At 45.1% G+C, this 18715-nt stretch overlaps 1 protein-coding gene across 1 annotated transcript in view; it reads right to left on the bottom strand.

The window, feature by feature from the left end:
• Positions 1–18715, bottom strand: part of WNK2 (WNK lysine deficient protein kinase 2) — a 116389-nt gene that overhangs the window by 39647 nt on the left and 58027 nt on the right. Inside the window, 9 exon segments of the mRNA XM_032477421.1 lie at positions 12129–12248; positions 12749–12794; positions 13061–13231; positions 13584–13700; positions 13788–13956; positions 14755–14804; positions 15362–15628; positions 15630–15668; positions 17125–17679. Coding sequence (XP_032333312.1) covers positions 12129–12248; positions 12749–12794; positions 13061–13231; positions 13584–13700; positions 13788–13956; positions 14755–14804; positions 15362–15628; positions 15630–15668; positions 17125–17679 — 1534 coding nt within the window.

The raw sequence follows: 18715 nt of genomic DNA, 5'->3' as shown, positions 1-18715 counted from the left end.
TGCTGTTATAACTGCCTACTTTAAGCTGATAACTTTGGTCACAAAGACTCTACACTGTTACTTCCCCCACTTTTACACATTTAATGTTTTTGATCTCACAGTTTGTATCTTTTATTTTGTGTATCCATTTTAACATTATTATAACTACAGCTATTTTTCACCCTTTTGTCTTTTATCTATTAGAGTTAAGTCATTTACACACCGTCATTATAATGCTATTCTGAATAACTATATACTTAATTTTACAGGTGAATTGTATACTTTCATGTGTTTTCATTTACATATTACTGTCTTTTCACTTTAGCTTAAAGAACTCCTTTCAACATTTCTTGTAAGGCAGGTATAGTGGTGATGAACTCCCTCAACTTCTGTTTGTTTGGGACAGTATTTCTTTCATTTCTGAAGTATAGCTTTGCCAGTCAAAAAAGTAAAGTAGTAACTTTTGGTCATCAGCTTTTTTCCCTTTCAGCACTTTGAGTATATTATTCCATTCTCTCCTGAAAGCTTTTTGAGCATTTTCTGGTGTGAAATGAGTATTTTTCCCCCCTCTTGCTGCTTTCAAAATTCTTTGTCTTTGAATTTTTATAGCTTTATTATAGTGTGTCTTGGTAAAGTTTTCTTTGGGTTAAATCTATATGAGGACTTAAGAGATTCATGTACCTGGATGTGCATCTCTTCTTAGATTTGGGAATTTCTTAAATAAGCTTTTTGCCTTTTCTCTCTCTCTCTTCCCTTGGGACTCCCATAATGCAAATATTAGTTGCTTGATGGTGCCCCATAACTCACATAGGCTCTCTTCACTTTCTCCCCATTCTTTCTTTTTTCTTCTACAACTGGATAATTTCAAGTGACCTGTCTTCAAGTTCACAGATTCTTTCTTCTTCTTAGCCAGGTCTGCAGTTGATGCTCTTTTCTGTATTTTTCATTTCATTCATTGTATTCTTCAGCTCCAGAATCTGGTTCTTCTCATGATTTCTATTTCTCTGTTGAACTTTTCATTTTGTTCATGTATTGCTTTCCTGATTTTGTTGTCTACATGTGTTCTTTTGTAGCTCACCAAATTTTCTCAAGACAAGCAGTGTGAATTCTATGACAACCTGGACATCTTCAATTCTGTGGGGTCAGTTACTGGCAAATTACTGTGCTCTTTTTAGTGGTGTTAACATTTCCTTGCTTTTTCATGCTTCTTATAACCTTGTGTTCATACCTGTGCATCTGATGGAGCAGTCATCTCTTCTAGAATTTACAAATTGATTTCAGTAGGGAAGACTTTTACCTGCAACTGGGTGCAGGGACACCAGCTGGGTGGGGTATGTTAGTTCCAGGTAGAGGGCAGGCCCAGGGGTGTAGTCTCTGTGTAGCTCCATCAGCTGGGGTCAGCACTGGCAAAGATAGCAGGGGGTCCTCACCTGCAGGTGGTTGTGGGGGCCACTGAGGTCTTCAGTGGTGAAGGCTGCTGGTGCCTCCTGATCTCTTCTTCTCCCATGGGGATGTTGTGGCTGAGGGGATACCTCTTGGCACTGGGTCCAGCTTATGGGCACCCTCCTGGTAGTAGTAGCACTGGTTTCTGATGTGTAGGTGCTCATGGCACAGAGACAGAGCAGAGGTCTAGTGCACAGGCACTCACAGAGGGATGATGGCTCCAGGTTCTGGCCGGCCTGAAAGCAGTGGCCGGGTGCATGAGTGTAGAGTTATCACAGAGCTGGGATCTGAAGTATGGGTGCAACCAGAGCAGCCAGGGTTCTGGGGTCTAGGGTGCACACAGGGCTGGGGGAGGCAGCTGGCAGTCCTGGTCCCAGGGCAGCAGTCCAGCAGCTCCTTCTGGGGGAGACAAATAAGGTGCAGCAGCATCCCTGGGGAGTTTGTGGCAGCAATGACTGTTGGTTACCTCAGTGGTGAAAGCTTCTAATATCTTCTGTGGAGCAGGCAACTGGAGTCCATGCCTACTAATGCTACAGGGTCCTCTACTGTGAAAGCTGTGGGGAGCCCATAGCTGCCACGGTGGCTGTGAGATCCTTAGCTGCAAAGGCTGCTGAGTCCACAGAGCAGGTCCCTGGGGACCATGAAGGCACAGGCTGTGCAACTTACGGATACTTCCACCTCCTTTATCCCTAGCCACCTCCTGACATCTCACGTAAGTCCATCTCCTCCAATCCTTTCTGTGTAGCTATTTTGTTTTGGCTCCACTCTGTTGCCACGGGTTCTTAACTGAATTCTTGAGCCATCCCAGGGCTATTTCTGTTTATAGATAAATGTCTAATTGTTGTTTATAAGGGAGGATGAATGCTATCTCTTAGTCTTCATTCTAGCTGATGTCATTCCTCCCCGTTTTCTTCTGAGGGTCTGTTTCAATCTGTTTTCTAATCTGGAAAAAGTTCTCCATTCCTCACATGAACCTTTTGTCTTCTCTCTTTTTTTCTCAACAATTATCCCATCTTTCCCAGCATTTGAGTGAGTTACTTCTGTCACTATCATGAGCATGTTTCAGGTTTGACTATGCAGCAGTCACCCCCTCCCTCATGTAGCGGCACTTTGAATTTCCTCTAGGGAACAGTTGTCCCTACTATCAACTCCAGGGTTGCGCATGCAACTTGGGCACAAGTCAGTCTGTGCATTCCAGCCATCTGGTCACATGATTGCTTTAGAGACAGATATTAATCCTAATTATGCATAGTGGAGTCAGGCCGAGAGCTTCTGAATGAGAGAACTCTGTTTCCTGCCTGCACTTGAACCTCGAAGGCTATACACTGAACTGCATCGGCAATCTTGCCACCACAAAGCATAAACGTGAAGTTTTTAAATACGGATTCAAATTTTTTTAAGTTTATAGCACTTTTCAGATTTCCCATTTCTTCTTACATAAGTGTGGTAGGTTGCACTTCTCCAGGACAATACCCACAAAAGTTTTCAAATTAATTGGCATGGACTTATACACTCTTGTCTTTTTCTTTAAGTTTGTCAGACTGTAGCAATGTCCTTCTTTTTCATTCCTGATATTAACTGTGCCTTCTCTCTTTTCTCTAGTCAGTCTGACCAAGGGCTTGCTAATTTTATTAGCCATTTCAAAGAACCAACTTTAAGCTTTGTTGATACCCTATTGTATATTTATTTTATATTTCATTAATTTATGCTTTTATCTGTTTTCTTTCTTTCATTTCCATTCAACTTTCTCTTCTCTTTCTAACTTTTTACAGTGGGTATACTTTCAACTGTGATTTTTAGCCTTTTCTCCCTTCTAATAAGTGCATTTAATGCTCCTTTCTAATGAGTGAATTTAAAGCAAAATATAACTTTAGCTGCATCCCACAAGTTTTGATATGTATTTTTTTTCAAAGAGTGGTAGAATTTTATTTTTTGATTAGCTTGAACAAATGGTTTATGATGAAAACTTTTCTATTTGTTCACTGATTTTTTTTAATTTTCTGAATGCGTGCTATGCTTGCAGAATTTTTAAAAATTGAAATATAGTCAGTTTACAATGTTGTGTCAATTTCTGGTGTACAGCATAATAGGTCAGTCATACATATACATACATATATTCATTTTCATGTTCTTTTTCATTATAGGTTCCTACAAGATATTGAATATAGTTCCCTGGGCTATACAGTATAAACTTGTTATTTACATATTTTATATATAGTAGTTAGTATCTGCAAATCTTGAACTCCCAATTTATCCCTCCCCAACCCCTTTCCCTGCTCCAGTAACCATGAGTTTGTTTCCTATGTCTGTGAGTCTGTTTCTGTTTTGTAATATTTTCATTTGCATAATTTTCATATTATTATAATTCAGAATTTTTTTTAATGTCCATTATAATTTCTTTCCTGCTTCCTGGGATTTTAAAAATGTTTTTCTTAACTGTCAAATATGTGTAGACATTTTAGGTATCTTCTTGTTTTCAAATTCTAGCTTACTCCCAACTGTATTTAGAGAAAAGCCACTGAATGATTTTGGTCCTTTTAAATTTGTTGAGATTTGCTGCGTGTCCTGAATATGGCTAATTTAAAAATATTCCATGTGGATTTGAAAAAAAAATGTGTATTCTTCAGCTGTTGGGTGTCCTATATATAAAACAAGACTGCTAATTCTATTGTTGAAATCCTTTATATCCTTACTAATTTTTGTCTTCCTGTTCCGAAAGTTAAAACTCCCATGATGACTGTAGATTACTCTAGTTCTTCATTTAGTTCTGTTAATTTTTGCTGTATTTATTTTGGGGCTGTTTTATTAAAGACATGCAAATATAGAATTATTCGACCTTCCTGGATAGCTGAATCTTGTACCATCATGTTTTTGCCTTAAAGTCTATTTTGTCTGATATAAAAAGATCTACACCAGCTTCCTTTAGGTTAGTACTTGCATGCTTTATCTTTTTCCATCTCTTTACTCTTCACCTTTTGTAGTCTTGTATCTTAGTCTTACTAGTCATTCTTTTTTTCACATTTGACAAACTTTGATATTTATTTCATTTGATTTAATAATTGCTCTATTACAGTTAAAACCACCATCTAACTAATGACTTTCTATACATTCATTGTGCTCGATGTTGCTTTTTCTCTCCTTCTTTGCCTTTTGTTCTTAAAAAATTCTTCCCCACTCCCCTACTCCCCCATGAGTGTGGAAGTTACCTATTATTTGACAGCTCTCAAGAGCATATTCTATAGACTGCAATATACATTCTTGATTTTGGTTCTCTTCCCCAACAATGCAAGAGCCCGGGAGCCCTGTGAGTATAATTCCCTCCCTCTGATAAATGTGCCCTTATTTTCCTGCATTTTAACACAACAAATATATTTCAAATCTCAGAAGACATTATGCTCTCATACAGTCAGCATTCCTTTAGACCTACCCATGTGTTTATAATTCCATTGCTTTTATTCCCTCTTGCATTTCTGACCTTACATCAGGGGTCACTGTTCTTTGGCATAAAAATACCCCCCCCCCCCGGTATATATCTTTAGTTGAGATGTGCAGGTGATGAGTCCCTTTAGTCTTTACTTCATCTTAATTGATACAGGACGCTGTCATCAAGTACAGATTCAAGTCCTGTGCTTATTTTCCTTAGCACTTTGAGGATAGCAGCATTCCTCGGTGAACTGGCAAACCCCGTCTCTAATGAGATGGGAGCTGTCCAAGTCAGTCTTGCAGGTACTTTAAAGGTACCTGATATTTCTGCTAGCATCCTTTAAACTCCTTTGTCAGCCTTTGGTATTCAGTACTTTAACTGCAATATATTTAAGTGTAGTTTTTCTCTCTCTGAGTTCAGAGGGCTTCTTGAATTTGTGGCTTAAGGCCTTTCAATTCTCTGCATTATCTCGTCAAACTTGATTTTGTCTCATTCTTCTACTTTCTAGGAATCCAGTTATATATGCTTGACCATCTCATGGTAATCCCTACATATCTTAGCTCCTCTTTTGTATTTTCCATCAGTTTCAATATCCTTATTCTACTTTAAACATTTTCTTTTGAGTTACTTGTCAGTTTGCTAATTCTCTCCCTAACAGCGTACAAACCATCCAGTGAGGTCTTACCACACTCAGCTGTTGGGTGAGTTTCCTTTCAGCTTGTTTTTGGGGTTTTTTTTTTTTCCTTGTTTGTTTGGGGGGTTTTTCTTTTTTCTTTTTTTTTTTTGGTATAGTTTGTGATTGTCAAAAGTTTCACTCTAGTCATTTATTTATTTTAATACTAAGCAGGTAGTTATCTGTCTGGTAACTCCACCATCTGGAGCCCCTGGAAGTCAACTTTCTTTGTTATTGTTCTTTTGTTTTTAACCACTATGCTGCAGTACAATTGACATGCAATAAATTGGACATATTTAAAGTGTAGAGTTTATAAGTTCTGACACAGGCATATAAACAAAACTCTCACCACCATCAATATAATGTATACGTCTATCATTCTACCAAATATTTTTTCATGAATCTTGTAATCGATCCCTCTCTCCCTTTTCTGCCGTACCATCGTGCCCAGACAACCACTGATCTGTCTTCTGTCCCTACAGATTAATCTGCATTCTCTCTTTTTTTTTTTTAGGTTTCAAGATTCTTTAATAAGTTGAGCAAAACGTTAACAGTAAAATTGAGAAAAATAACACAAAAGGAATATAATAAATAATGGCACTAAAATTATCCTTAAAGCCTTAGCAAATAGAATCTAGCAACATGCTACACATATGTGAAAACGCAGCCAAGTGGGATCCATTAGTCTGCATTTTCTAGTCTTTCACATAAATGCAATCACATAGTATCCTTTTTTTTCATCTAGCATCTTTCATCAGTATATTTTAAGAGTCACCCATGCTGTAATGAATATCAATTGTTCGTTCCTTTTTATTGCAGAGTAGTATTATACTGTATGGATAAATCAGTGTTTATCTGTTCACCAGGCTATTTCTAGGTCCTGGCCATTATAAATAAAGCTGCTATGAACATCCTATATAATTCTTTGTATGAACGTCTGCTTTCATTTCTCTTGGATATGTACCTAGGAGCAGAATGGCCAGATACTGTGGTAGCTGTATGTTTACCTTTTCAAAAAAAATCAAATTGCTTTCCCAAGTTTTCTAATTGCTTTCCATTTTATACAGTGTATAAGAGTTTCAATTCCTACACATCTTCACCAACTTGGTCTTTTAAATTTCAGCTACTTTAATAGGTATGTAGAGGCATCCCCTTGCAGTTTTAATTTGCATTTTCCTACTGAATAATGACCTTTTCATACACTTATTTGACACCCACATATCTTAGATGAAGTGTCTGTAAAAATATTTTTGTTAGCTTTTTAATTTTATTCTCATTGCAGTTTGAGAGTTCCTCGTATTATCTGGACAAAAGCCCTTTATTACATACATGGTTAATAAATATTTTCTCCCAATCTCGGGCTTATTTTTTCACTCCCTTGGTGTTTCTCAAAGAGCAGACATTTTAAACTTGATGACATTTAATTTACCATTTTTTTTTTTTTTGTAGATCATGCTTTGGTGCTATATCTAAGAATTCTGTCTAACTCAAGGTCACACAAACTTTTACCTACGTTTTCTACTATAAGTTAGTTTTCAGTTTTACATTTAGGTTTATATTCCATTTTGAGTTGATATTTGTGTACAGCATTAAGTACGAATTGATACTCATTTTACATACGGATGACCAACTGGGAAAAAATTGTTTTCTCTTCACTGAATGTCCTTTGCACGTCTATAAAAAATTAAGTGTCTCTGTGTGTTTGTGTCTATTTCTGGACTCTATTTTTATTCCACTGATCTGTTTACTTGTATTTATACCAATATCACCTTGTCTTGATCACTATAGTTTTATAATAACTCCTGAAGTCAGTTAGTGTTAACATTCCAATCTAGTTCTCTTATTTCCAAATTCTAGTGTCTTTTACTTTTTCACATGAAATTCAGAGTCAGCTTTTCAATTGCCAGAAAACACTTCTGGGATTCTGATGGTAGCTGCATAAAATCTGTTGACCGATTGAGAGGATTAACACTGTAACAACACTGGGTCTTCTGACCCATGAACAGGATGCTTCTTTAAGTCGTTTAGTTTCCATCCACATTGTTTTTTAGTTTCCACTGTACAGGTCTTACAGATACCTGATCAGGTTTAACCCTAAATAGTTCATATAGAGTTTGCTGAGGATGTTTATAGTTGCTGAATTTTATCAAATTCCTTTTCTGCATTTATTGAGCTGATCATATGGATTATGTCTTTTCTATTTTATCAATATGGTAAATCTGATTCCTTTCCTCCAGTTTTTAGGACATACGGAATACAGCTGTAATAACTGTATCCATGTGCTTGTCTGCTAATTCTAACAACTGGTCAGCTATGGGTGGGTTAGAATGCAGGATTTTTCTCATTTTGTCCTGCTTGGTAATTTTGACTAGGTATCAGGCAATGTAAAATTTACCTTCCTGGGTGCTGGATGAATTTGTATGGCTAATAACATTCTTTGTCGTGGGATACAGTTAGGTTATTCTGGCTTGATCTTTTCAGATCTTGTGCTTGAGATCTGCTAGGTGGGACAAGAAGAACATTTTGTGTAGGGCTTATTTTTCTCCATGACCTTCTCCAAGGCCCTTTTCAGTACTCGACCCAATGCCCCTTAAATTGTAAGTTGTTCCAGCTAACTGCTGGGAACAGACATTCCCTGGCCAGTTCCAGTATCCTTGGGGGTGGCTCGTCTCCTGGCACTGGCTAGCATCCTCATGTACAGTCCACTGGCAAAATGATCAAGGGGAATCCTCTGTCAGTCTCCAGCATTTTCCCTTTGTGCTGCTCTCTCCTCTCCAGAAGTCTACCCTGAAAACTCTTGCCCGCAGGCCTCCTCAGACTCTCAGGCCAGTCTCCTCACCACAGGAAGCTGGCTGAACTCTACCTGCGTTCCTCCCTCTCTGCTCTGTGGTGTGGCAACTTTCTCAGCACAGTCAGCTGAAATGATCACACAATTTTTTCAGTCTTGCAGGGATCAATGTCCTTCACTGCCTTATGTTCTAAGTTAAAAAAAATAGTTTCATATTTTTGCATGCTTTTTTAGTCATTTTGAGGGAAAATAAATCAAGTGCCTATTATCCATTGCAGCCTAAAGGAGAAGTCTAAGGGTCTTTTTTATTGTCTATTGTTGCTTCTGCTTTTCTTTCATGCTGTCTTGCCTCATTATCTGCCTGGTTATATACTTCTTTCAACATAGGTCAGCTTTTTTTTTTTTTCCTTCACTTTTTAAGTTATCCTACAGTAAGATAGCCTTTTTCTGTAGGTGTAGAGTTCTGAGAATTTTAGCACACATATATCATATAATTACTTCCATAATCAAGACACATAATAATTCAATCACTCCCAAAAACTTGCCTTGACTTACCCCTTTATACTCGCATTTGTCCCCCACTCCTAACTCCTGGCAAACACTGATTCCGTATCTGCATCTTCGAAAATGTCGTCGTAGGTGGGATTATACAGTATGCATCCATCTGAGACTAGCTTCTTGCACTCAGTATGCCTCTGGGGTTCACTCATGTTGCTGCACGTGTCAACAGTTTGTTTGCTTTTCAAAGCACCACAATCTGTTTGTCCATTCACTTACTGCAGGATATTGGGGTGTTGCCAGTTTGGGCAATTGGGAACTGAACTCTTATAACCACTTATACATAAGTGCTTAGTGGACATGAGCTTTCATGTCTCCAGGGTAAATACTGAGGAGTGAAACTGCTGTGCTGTATGTTAAGCACATCTTTTATTTTAAAAATACCAAACTGTTATCCAGAATAGCTGTACCATTCTGCATTCCCACTAACAATTTATGAGACCCATTTACTCCATAACCACACCAAAACTTAGTACTGGCAGTTTAGCTGTTCTAACAGGTGATCCCTCACTGTGGTTTTAATGTGTATTTCCCTGGTAGTCAATGGCATTTTTTTTTTTTTTTCTAATGTGCTTAGCTGCCATCCTTCTATTCTCTTTGGGGAAATGTCTCTTCAAGTCTATTGTCCATTTTTCAGTCGAGTTTTTTGTTTTCTTACAAGTTTGCGAGTTTCTTTATAATAGTTCAGGGACAAATACTAGGCTGAACATGTAATTTGCAATCATTTTCTCCCAGTCTGTAGCTTGTCTTTTCCTTCTCTTAACAGTGGTTTCCACAGAACGAAAGAGTTTTATCTTGATGATGTCTGATTTATCCATTTCCTTCTTTTACAGGTTACCTTTTGGAGAGAGGTCTAAGAACTCCCTGGCACAGGTCACAAAGGTTCTTCTCCAATGTTTTCTTCTAAAAGTCACATAGCCATATTTTTATGGATGTATTTCTGGGCTCTCTATTCTATTCCATTGATCTATGTATCAATCCTCTTGTCAAGGGGATTGATATTACACTGTCAAGGGCACTTTAACATTGTAATAAATCTTAATATTGGGTGGTGTGATTCCTCCAACTTGTCCTTTTTCAAAAACTGCTTAGCTATTTCAATTACCTTTGTTCATTCATATAAATTTTAGAGCCAGCTTGTCTATATCTGCAAAAAATATGCTGTTTGAATTTTTATTGGTATTGCATTAAATCTGTTTATTACTTTGGAGAGAACTGACATTTTTACTATGTTGAATCTTCCAATCTATAAACACAATACGTTTCTCCACAATTTAGGTCATTTTTAATCCATTTCATCAGTGTAGTTTTCACCATACAGATCCTGTATATATTTTGTTAAATTTATAGCTACGTATTCCTTTTTTTTTTTTTCCTGAGCTACTGTAAATAGTATTCTTTCAAAATTTTAGTTTTTTTGTTGTTCGTTCACTGTTAGCATATAGAAATACAGAGTTATTTTTGTTATTGACTATGCATCCTGTGATCTTGCTAAACTCACTTACTGGTTCTAAGAGTTGTTTGTTGTTTAGAATCCTTGTGATTTTTTTCCATATAAAATCATATTAGCTGCAGGGACAGTTTTATTTCTGCCTTTTCAATCCACATCGTTTTATTTCTGCTTCTTGCTCATCTGGAATCTAAACTTCTAGTTTGATGTTGAATAGGAACAGAGAGAGTGGACATCTATGCCATGATCTCAATCTCAAGGAAAACACATTTGGCTTTTCACTACTAAATACGATGTTAGCAGTCAGTTTTCTGCAGATGCGTTTCATCAGGTTGAGGAAGTTCCCGTGTTCCTACTTTGTTGATAATTTTTTTATCAATATTGAGTGCTCTATCTTGTCAAATACTTTTTCTGTCTCAACTGATACGATCATTTGTCTATCCCTGTATAGGGAAGGGAAATTCCCATTGATATTAATCTGGTGGAGTAACTGATTTTTAATGCTGCCTTCCAAGGATAGACTCCACTTTGTTACGGTATGTTGCTCTTTTTATATATTGCTAGATTTGACTTTTTAATATTTTATTGAGATATTTTTCCCTCTATATCCATGAAAGATCTGGGTCTGTCACTCTTTTGGTACTGCCTTTGTGTGGTTTTGATATCAGGGCACTGCTGGCTTCATAAAATGATTCAGTAAGTGCACCTTCCTCTTCCATTTTCTGGAGGAGCTGGCATAGAACTGGTGCTATCTGTTTTTTCAAATGTTTGATAGAACTCACCGGTGAAACTATTTGGGCCTAGAAAATCCTTTTGGCAGTTTTTCACTGCAGATTCAATCTTGTTAAATAGGTATAGGAGTATTCAGGTTATCTATTCCATCTTGAATGAGTTTTAGTAGTTTGTGGCTTTCACAGAATTAGTCTCTTTCATCTAAGTTGTCAGTTTCTTATGTGTGTAGGTTTCGCCATAGTATTCCATGCCCTGATTTCATTTTCAGTGACTTCATAATTATCCATAATGTGAGGTCTGTAGTGGTATCTCCTCTTTTATTACTGACACCGGTATTCTGCATCTTTTCCTTTGACAGTCTTACAAGAGGCTAATAATTTTATTGATTTTTTCCCAAAGACTCGGTTTTTTGTTTCACTGTTTTTTCTACTGTTTTTGTCTCACTGTTTTTCCTACTGTTTTTGCCTCTAATTTCATTAATTTCTGGTCTTTATTTCCTTCCTTCTGCTTGCTTTGGATTCTGTTCTAGTTCTTCTGGTTTCTTAAGGTGAAAGCTTGGGTTACTGATGAGACTCCTTTCTTCCTCTAACCATTTAGTGCTATAAATTTGCCTCTAATTACTGTTTTGGCTGCATCCCATACATTTTATTATGTTGCATTTTCATTCTTGTTCATATGAAAATGTTTTATGATTTTTCTTAGGACTTTGTCTGCAACAACACTGGTAAGAAAGGGTGAGGGCAGAGCCCTTTCAGTACACACCTGTGCAGCCCATGTGCCTCACCTGCACAGCAGAGGTAATGGACAGGCCCAAGCCTGAGGGCTACCTTGACTTGGCTCATTTGGTGGAAAACCAGCACAGGGACACAGACAAGGACACAGCCCCACAGACTTCTATGGGCCTTGGGTCAACAGTGCAGAATGAGACCCTTGCACTTTGCTGGGCACCCAGCACATGCTGGTGGAACATGAGCACAAGTAAAGCCAGCCTGAGGACCATGGGGTGATGTGGAGTAACAGACAGGAGGAGGCACACTGAGTTATCAGGGAGGAGGGTTTAGGGGGTTCTGGATGCTCATACCTTGGCTGGTTTCTGGCTGCAGGGAGCTCAGAGGAAGTGGGGGTGAAGATTCGGGGGCCTCTGCTGCTGGGTGCTCTGCCACCGGACAGATGATAAACCACCTCTTCCCAGTGTGTAGGACTAAGGGGTAGGACAAAAACAGCTGGTGAGAGCGAGCAGGTTTCTCCCTAGTCTGGTGTGACCCTTTGCCACAGGCACTAGACCTGCCATAGGGGAATCTGGAGAACTCTTCCTGCACCAGTGGGGAGGATGTGCAGCCCACTCAGGGCTCTCACAAGTCCCCCGAGCACAGGCTTAGTGCCCAGGACACCCGCAGTGCATCAGTGAAGGGGTGATGCTGGCTGGGGCACCAGCTGGCCGCAGCGAGTCCATGCCACACTCAGTCCCCACCTGGGCCAGATGTGACTCCTCAGACAGGGTGGATGTCCCCAGATGAAGGCACACTCACCACACACCGCAGCAACACCCGTGTGTGATGGCCAAACCCCCTACAATATGCTCAGTGGGGCTCTTATCAAATGCCTGCTTGAAGGCCGAGTAGGGACAATGACAGAAATGACAGAAATGCCTCCTCTAAATGCGTGACTGGTTGGCGGATGTGGCCTCGAAGGGAGACGTACCATTTTGTTGATACACTGGGGCATTTGCTTGGGATTGGCGGCTCTCCTGAAGGAGGTAAAAGATCAGAAATCAGCAGACTGCATGGAACAAGAACTTTACAGCGCAACCCAGCCTCAAATCATTTGAGGGCCTTTGGGAGTTCGGATGTTTCTAACTGGACTAAAGGCACTTGCCCTCCTGGCCCCCTCACCCAGCGCTGCATAACCTACAGGTTCCTCTACAAGCAACATCACAGTGTTGTATTTACAGAGCCTGGAGCTGGGGGGACAAGGAGGCCCAGGCCCTCTCAGGACCCCGCACCTGGGACTCACCTCCCTGGCGCCCAGGCCACAGGTGCTGAGGTGTGGCGGGCTGACCCCAGGGTCAGAGCCACGGTCCACATCCGTGTCCTCACTGAGCATGTCCTCCGCCTTGTCCATGACGTCCTTCATCTGCTCGATGAATGTCTCCCTCTCAGCCTGCAGGATGAAGTCGTGCTCCACCTGCAACAACACGGGCAACCCTGCTGGTGGGGACCTGCCCCAGAGCACTGGCCACAGTGGGTCTTCACTGACTGATCTGCTTCATTTCAACTCTGGACTAAGCCCAAGAGGGGAAACACAGCCAGGGGGCCCAGTCCCCCCATTCTGGGGGCTGCATGGGTCAGCAAGAGAAGCAGGCTCTCCAGGTGATGGGCCAGCACTGCCCACAACAGGCAACCACCTGCAGAGGCTGGAGGCTGGGGAAGCCTGGCAACCAAAATTCCCCTCAGTGGGGCTGGCAGACGTGAGCCCAATCTCAGCCCCAGGGAAAGCACCACTGAGTCATCGGACAAGGCAGGACACCCAGCCTCACCATGTAGGTAGCAATCTCGTCAGGCGCATCCCCGTCCAGGTCGAACTTGAACGTCACCATCTTGTGGTTGTGTGTCTCCAGCTGGCACTCCACCATCTTGTCACCCGTGTTGCACACCTACAGGACACTCAGGCAGTTGAGATCAGGGAGGAGACCGTGCCTGGCGAGCCCTGTCCTGCCGGCCCATCACGCCTGGCTACTCACATTCAGGATGGTCAGCCGGGGCCGGCTGGCCCTCTCCTGGCGGGAACGCGCACGGGTGGACCTGCGGTGATGTTTCCGGGCGGTCTTGCCTTCCTGCTTCCCCCCACCAAATGCACCTTCACAGCTGTCGCTCATCTCTCTTCCAGAAGTGACGTCGGAACCTCCGTAGCTGTGTGAAAACCAAGAACGTTACGGTCTCCAAGGGAAGGGCCTGCAAGCCGGCCTCGCGTGGGAAACCTGGCTTTTCAGGAAACAGCCAGAAGCTTTTGTGTCTGGGTGTCCCCAGCTGGAAAAACCTAGAGCGCCTAAAGCTAGCCATGCTTGGCAGAGAGACTCTGAGCCTGCTGCCCCTTCTGCCCCTGCGACGTCTGTCCTGGGCGGTGCTGGGGTCCTAGGGAACACACAGGCTTTCTGGTCTGGGACCTTGGTCCTCTCAGCTCCTGACCTGTAAATCAGGCTTCACCAGCTCACAGTAAATGTCAGGATGAAGACACAATCCTCCCCCGTGCCTTGGTTCCCCTACCTGTTCAACAGCGATGGGAACTGGCCAACCGTGTGGGGCTGTCGTAGGATTCGAGACTTTGCGGAGCACCAAGCTTGGTGCTGGCGTACCAGAAAGGTGGGACACAGTCACTTCCCTTAACCAGTTTCCTCCCCAAACTCGACGTTCCCCATGGCGAGGTGCTGGGAGACCTGGGGTGTGGGCTGGACTCTGCCCTTCCCTCCTGGGCTACCCCCAGCCCCTAGGCCTACTGACTCTCCATCCATAGCTTCTCTATTCTAGAACATCATCAGCATTGCAGATCAGCACCAGGACCCAGAACACAGCTGGGAGTATCTGGCTACCAAATTTCAACAGACACTGACAAAGACCCCAGAAGAGCTCCAGGAGGCCCCACCAGGTCAGGCTTGGAAACAGGTGACATTGTTAGAAGCACTAGCACAGGAGGGCCAAGTGTGCCATTACCTCTCACAGCTCTGAGGGAGGCTGGGCTGCTTGTCCTGCGAGGCCTGCTCCTGAAATAAAAGCACGGGGAGGAGGATGGGTCAAGTTCACTTCCCCACGACACAGCCGCACACAGCTTGCTGTCTGCCCAGCTCCACAGCCCAGCCCACCACCTGCTCCCTTCTGACTACAGCGAGCAGACCAGGCAGGGTAGCAGGAGTGAGGGGTTTTTATCCTGTTAATGCTCACAGCCAAGCAGATTCTTAAAAGCTGGGGCCACGCCCTTTCCAAACATGCCAACCCACTTTGATCATCCCTGGGAGCACATGGCCCAGGAAGAACTGTCACAGGCCTTCCCCTCGTCTCCAGAGAAAGGTACTCTAAATCCATGTGTGAAGATCACGGTCTCCACCCAGGCATGTGTTTAAGGAACATGTGACATCCAGGAACAGCAGAGGGAGATAAAAAAACACCACCCGTGGCTGTCCCTGGGCACACGCTTCCACCTTCCCAAGGGCATCCCCAACTTCCAGAGCTGAAGTCGCCACGCAGGAGGGCTGCCGTGATGCTGGGGTCAGGGGTCAGGGTGACGGACTGCGGGCCAAGCCCCGAGCAGCGGGCCACGCACCTCCGCAGCCGGCTCCACAGTCAGCTGAACGGCCGGGCGGGGGCCAGGGACCCCAGGCCCGCCGGAGAGCGGCAGGCTAGCAGGCGGCAGCAGCGCAGCGGTCTGGCCGGGCAAGCTGTGAGCAGCCGCCACCACCGTGGGGACCAGGGAGCCGGGGAGCTGAGGCAGGAGCTCGGGGGCGGCGGGCGGCCGCACTTCCGGCAGAGGTGGGGAGAGAACGGCGGCGGGCGCAGGCACCGTGGGGACCTGGCTGGCGAACCTGGGTGGTGACATCCACGGCGTACGGAGGCGGGTGGCCAAGCAGGATCTGGGGGTACAGGGGACAGGCATGCAAGTTGGGGTACAGGGCCATCCCCTTCCCTGGGGATCCTGGACCAAAGCAGGCGCTTCCACCACCCAGGTGGGTAAGCACACCACAGGGTACAGGCAATGCGGACATCCCCCTCCATCCACCCACACCCTGCAGATCCTGGGGGTCACCGCATGTTTGCATGCGGATTTAACAGAAACAAACAAGAACAGGCACTCTCGTGTCGCCATTTGTATAAAATCAAACCTAAAACTGCACTTCATTTATGAACCTCTAGCTGAGTCAGCCTGCGAAGCTGGAAGTGTGGCATATACTTAGCACCAGTCATGAGCTCCCAGCCACTGCCACCAGGGCCATGGTACCAACTACGCCATCCCAGCCTCCTGTCAGGTCACAGCCTGGGTTCCAATCCCAGCCATGCGCAAGGGGGGCTGTGCACCTCAGCCTTCCATGGGGCAACTCAGGAGCAGGGCCTGACTCCCTACGGTTCCCGCCTTAAAAGCTCTCAGTCCCCACCTTACAGGGGAGAAGCCTGGGCTCAGAAGGCAAAGGACATGCCCACAGGCACACAGCTGTTGACGCTTAGAGCCAGGCTAGGGCCAGGTGGGAGGGCCCCAGGTAAGCAGCCCCAGGGTGGGAGGGGTTCCAAGTGAGAATCCCCTCAAGGAGAGAGCGCCCCCCAACAAGAGGAGAGGTCCCCCCCAACCACTGCCAAGATGAGAGGCCCCATGCAAGCTCCTCTCCTCACCTGAGGTTCGGTAACAGCCCTGGAGCTCCAGAATACACATGGGCTGCACAGGTGTGTGGAGCCACGGGGGCTACTCATTCAGCAGGGTGGGTGTCCCCATATCCCTTCACTGTCAGCCCAGCAAGCTGCCCACGGCCCCACATGACTGTGAGATCATCCTTGTCTACCATGGCACCTTGGAACCAGCAGCCCATATACCCCCGGCACTGCCCAGTCCACAACCAGCAGACCCCTCTCAGATCACCATGTGCCTCAGTTCCTGGTTGCTGAAATGGGGGTTAGTGATCCATTTCACTTGGACAGTAACACAACAGGTAGTGTGAGCCTCCCTGGCACCCGTGGAGAGGCTGACGGAGCTGCATCAAGGCTGCCAACCCCACCTGGGTGAGGGCAGGTGCCACGATGCCCAGCGCGGCCAGGGGCCCCTCCACCACAAGCAGCTGCTACTGACATTTGGGAAAGAACCAGCCTTGGAGCTTCTGGCCACCCCAATTCTTGAGGTTCCTAACCCGTGCTGGGAAGCAAGAGGAGGCAGCAGACACCCCTACACACACACACTGGATGACAGGGGACAGCCCTGCCTGCTTATCTGCTCCCACCGTACTGCGGGGGCAAGGTGCTGAGGAGCAGAGGTCTGTGAACCTCTTGCATACTAAGGGGTCTCCCAGCTCCTGGAGGGTGGGTCCTGGCCAGCAGTTGGGTTACCTGGCTCCCAGCGCCGGCGGCCGGAGGAGCCTGCTCCGGAAGGCGGGCGACACTTGGCTGGTGGGGTTGCGGCAGAATGGGGGGTGCCGTCTGCGGAGGGGCAGCCCGCACAGTCTGTGCTGCGTGGAGAGGAGAAGGCGGGACCTCGCTGGGCATCATCTGTGGGAAGGCTGCCGGGTACCCGGGCTGGGATGGGAGCTGAGCCACGGTGGGGTGAATGGACAGGGCAGCCACGCCCTGCGGGGCCACGGCCAGCAGAGGGATAGTGGTGGCGGTGGCCGCCACGTTTGGCACTATGGTCCGGCAGGGCACGGACAGCGGCGCCCCAGGAGGGTGGGGCAGCTTAACCGCCTGCAGAGGCAGGGCCGGCGACACGGGCAGCGGGGCAGTGGCCGCGTTGAGTGGGAGGCTTGGCAAGATGACAGCCGGGGAGAAATACTGAGAGGGAGGAGGCACGGTGGGCCCACTGGTGGCTGGCAGGTCAGGGAGGGCTGCGGGGAGGCTGTCGACGGTGGCCAGTGGAGCGATGGGGGGGACCACAGGAAGCGGAGGCATCTGAAAGAGAACAGGTATGTCAGCCCCACCGGGACTCGGCCCCGCGCACCTGCAGCACATCTGTGCTGGGTGAGAGGGTCCACATCACCCAGTCTCTGCCCAAGATACATCTGTGTAGCTGCTGCGGAGGGGAACCAAAACGTAAACCCAAGTTAAACGGAACCAAGTGAAATGCAAATTAAAACCACATTACTCCACACTTAGCAGACAGCTGAAGTAAAAAGCAGTGATAATGCCAAACAGCCGGTGAGGATGTGGGGAGACTCACTCACTCTAATGCTGCTGGTGGGAATGTAAAGCAGCACGCTCATTCCAGAAAAGAATACGCAGTTTGTCAGCAATAAAATGGATTTGCCACACCACCCAAAAAAATAAAAATAAAATAAATAAATGGAATCAAGCGTATAACGCTGTCAAACGGAAGGAAAGGCAAGAAGCCTCAGAAGGGTGCAGGGTGCAGGAGACCCTGAGGAGAGCCTTCCTTCAGCACCACCACGAAGGGGTCCTGGCTGGGCCCCTCTGGGGTGACAGCTAGGTGACTGCAAGGACACCCGGAGTCACATTAGTGACCACCAGCTTCACAGCTTTGGCGTATCTTCATTCAGAAAGACCAGGACTGTCAGAGCTACCAGACTGGCTCCAAACATCTGAAATTACTTTGCCTGATTCCCTTCAATCTGTAGAAATTCACACTGAGACCACACTACTCAGAAGGTTCTTTCAGGGAAAGCATATCTTCGAGCCCCTCCTGGCTGGCTGAACGTCCTATGCCATGAGGCCTGAGGAAGAGTGGCATCTTGCAACAGCAGAGCACTGGAACCTTCCACGTTGGCCTTCTATCCTGGAGACAGCTCCTGAATTTAGCACTTCACGTATTTCAGCAGGTTCCCTGACAGTTCTCTCTAAAATGAAGCCTTTCTGGTGGCAGGCACATCTGCATCTCATAATATGTGCCTTTGTGCAATTATAAGGCTGTGAAAATATGCAAATTGACTTCTGTGTTTCTGAAAAGCAACTCAGTGCGATGACCACTGGG

The sequence above is a fragment of the Camelus ferus genome, chromosome 4, assembly GCF_009834535.1.
Source record: "Camelus ferus isolate YT-003-E chromosome 4, BCGSAC_Cfer_1.0, whole genome shotgun sequence".
Taxonomy (NCBI): Eukaryota; Metazoa; Chordata; class Mammalia; order Artiodactyla; family Camelidae; genus Camelus; species Camelus ferus.
The sequence above is the reverse complement of the archived record's forward strand: the minus strand, read 5'-3'. Positions and strand labels throughout refer to the sequence as shown.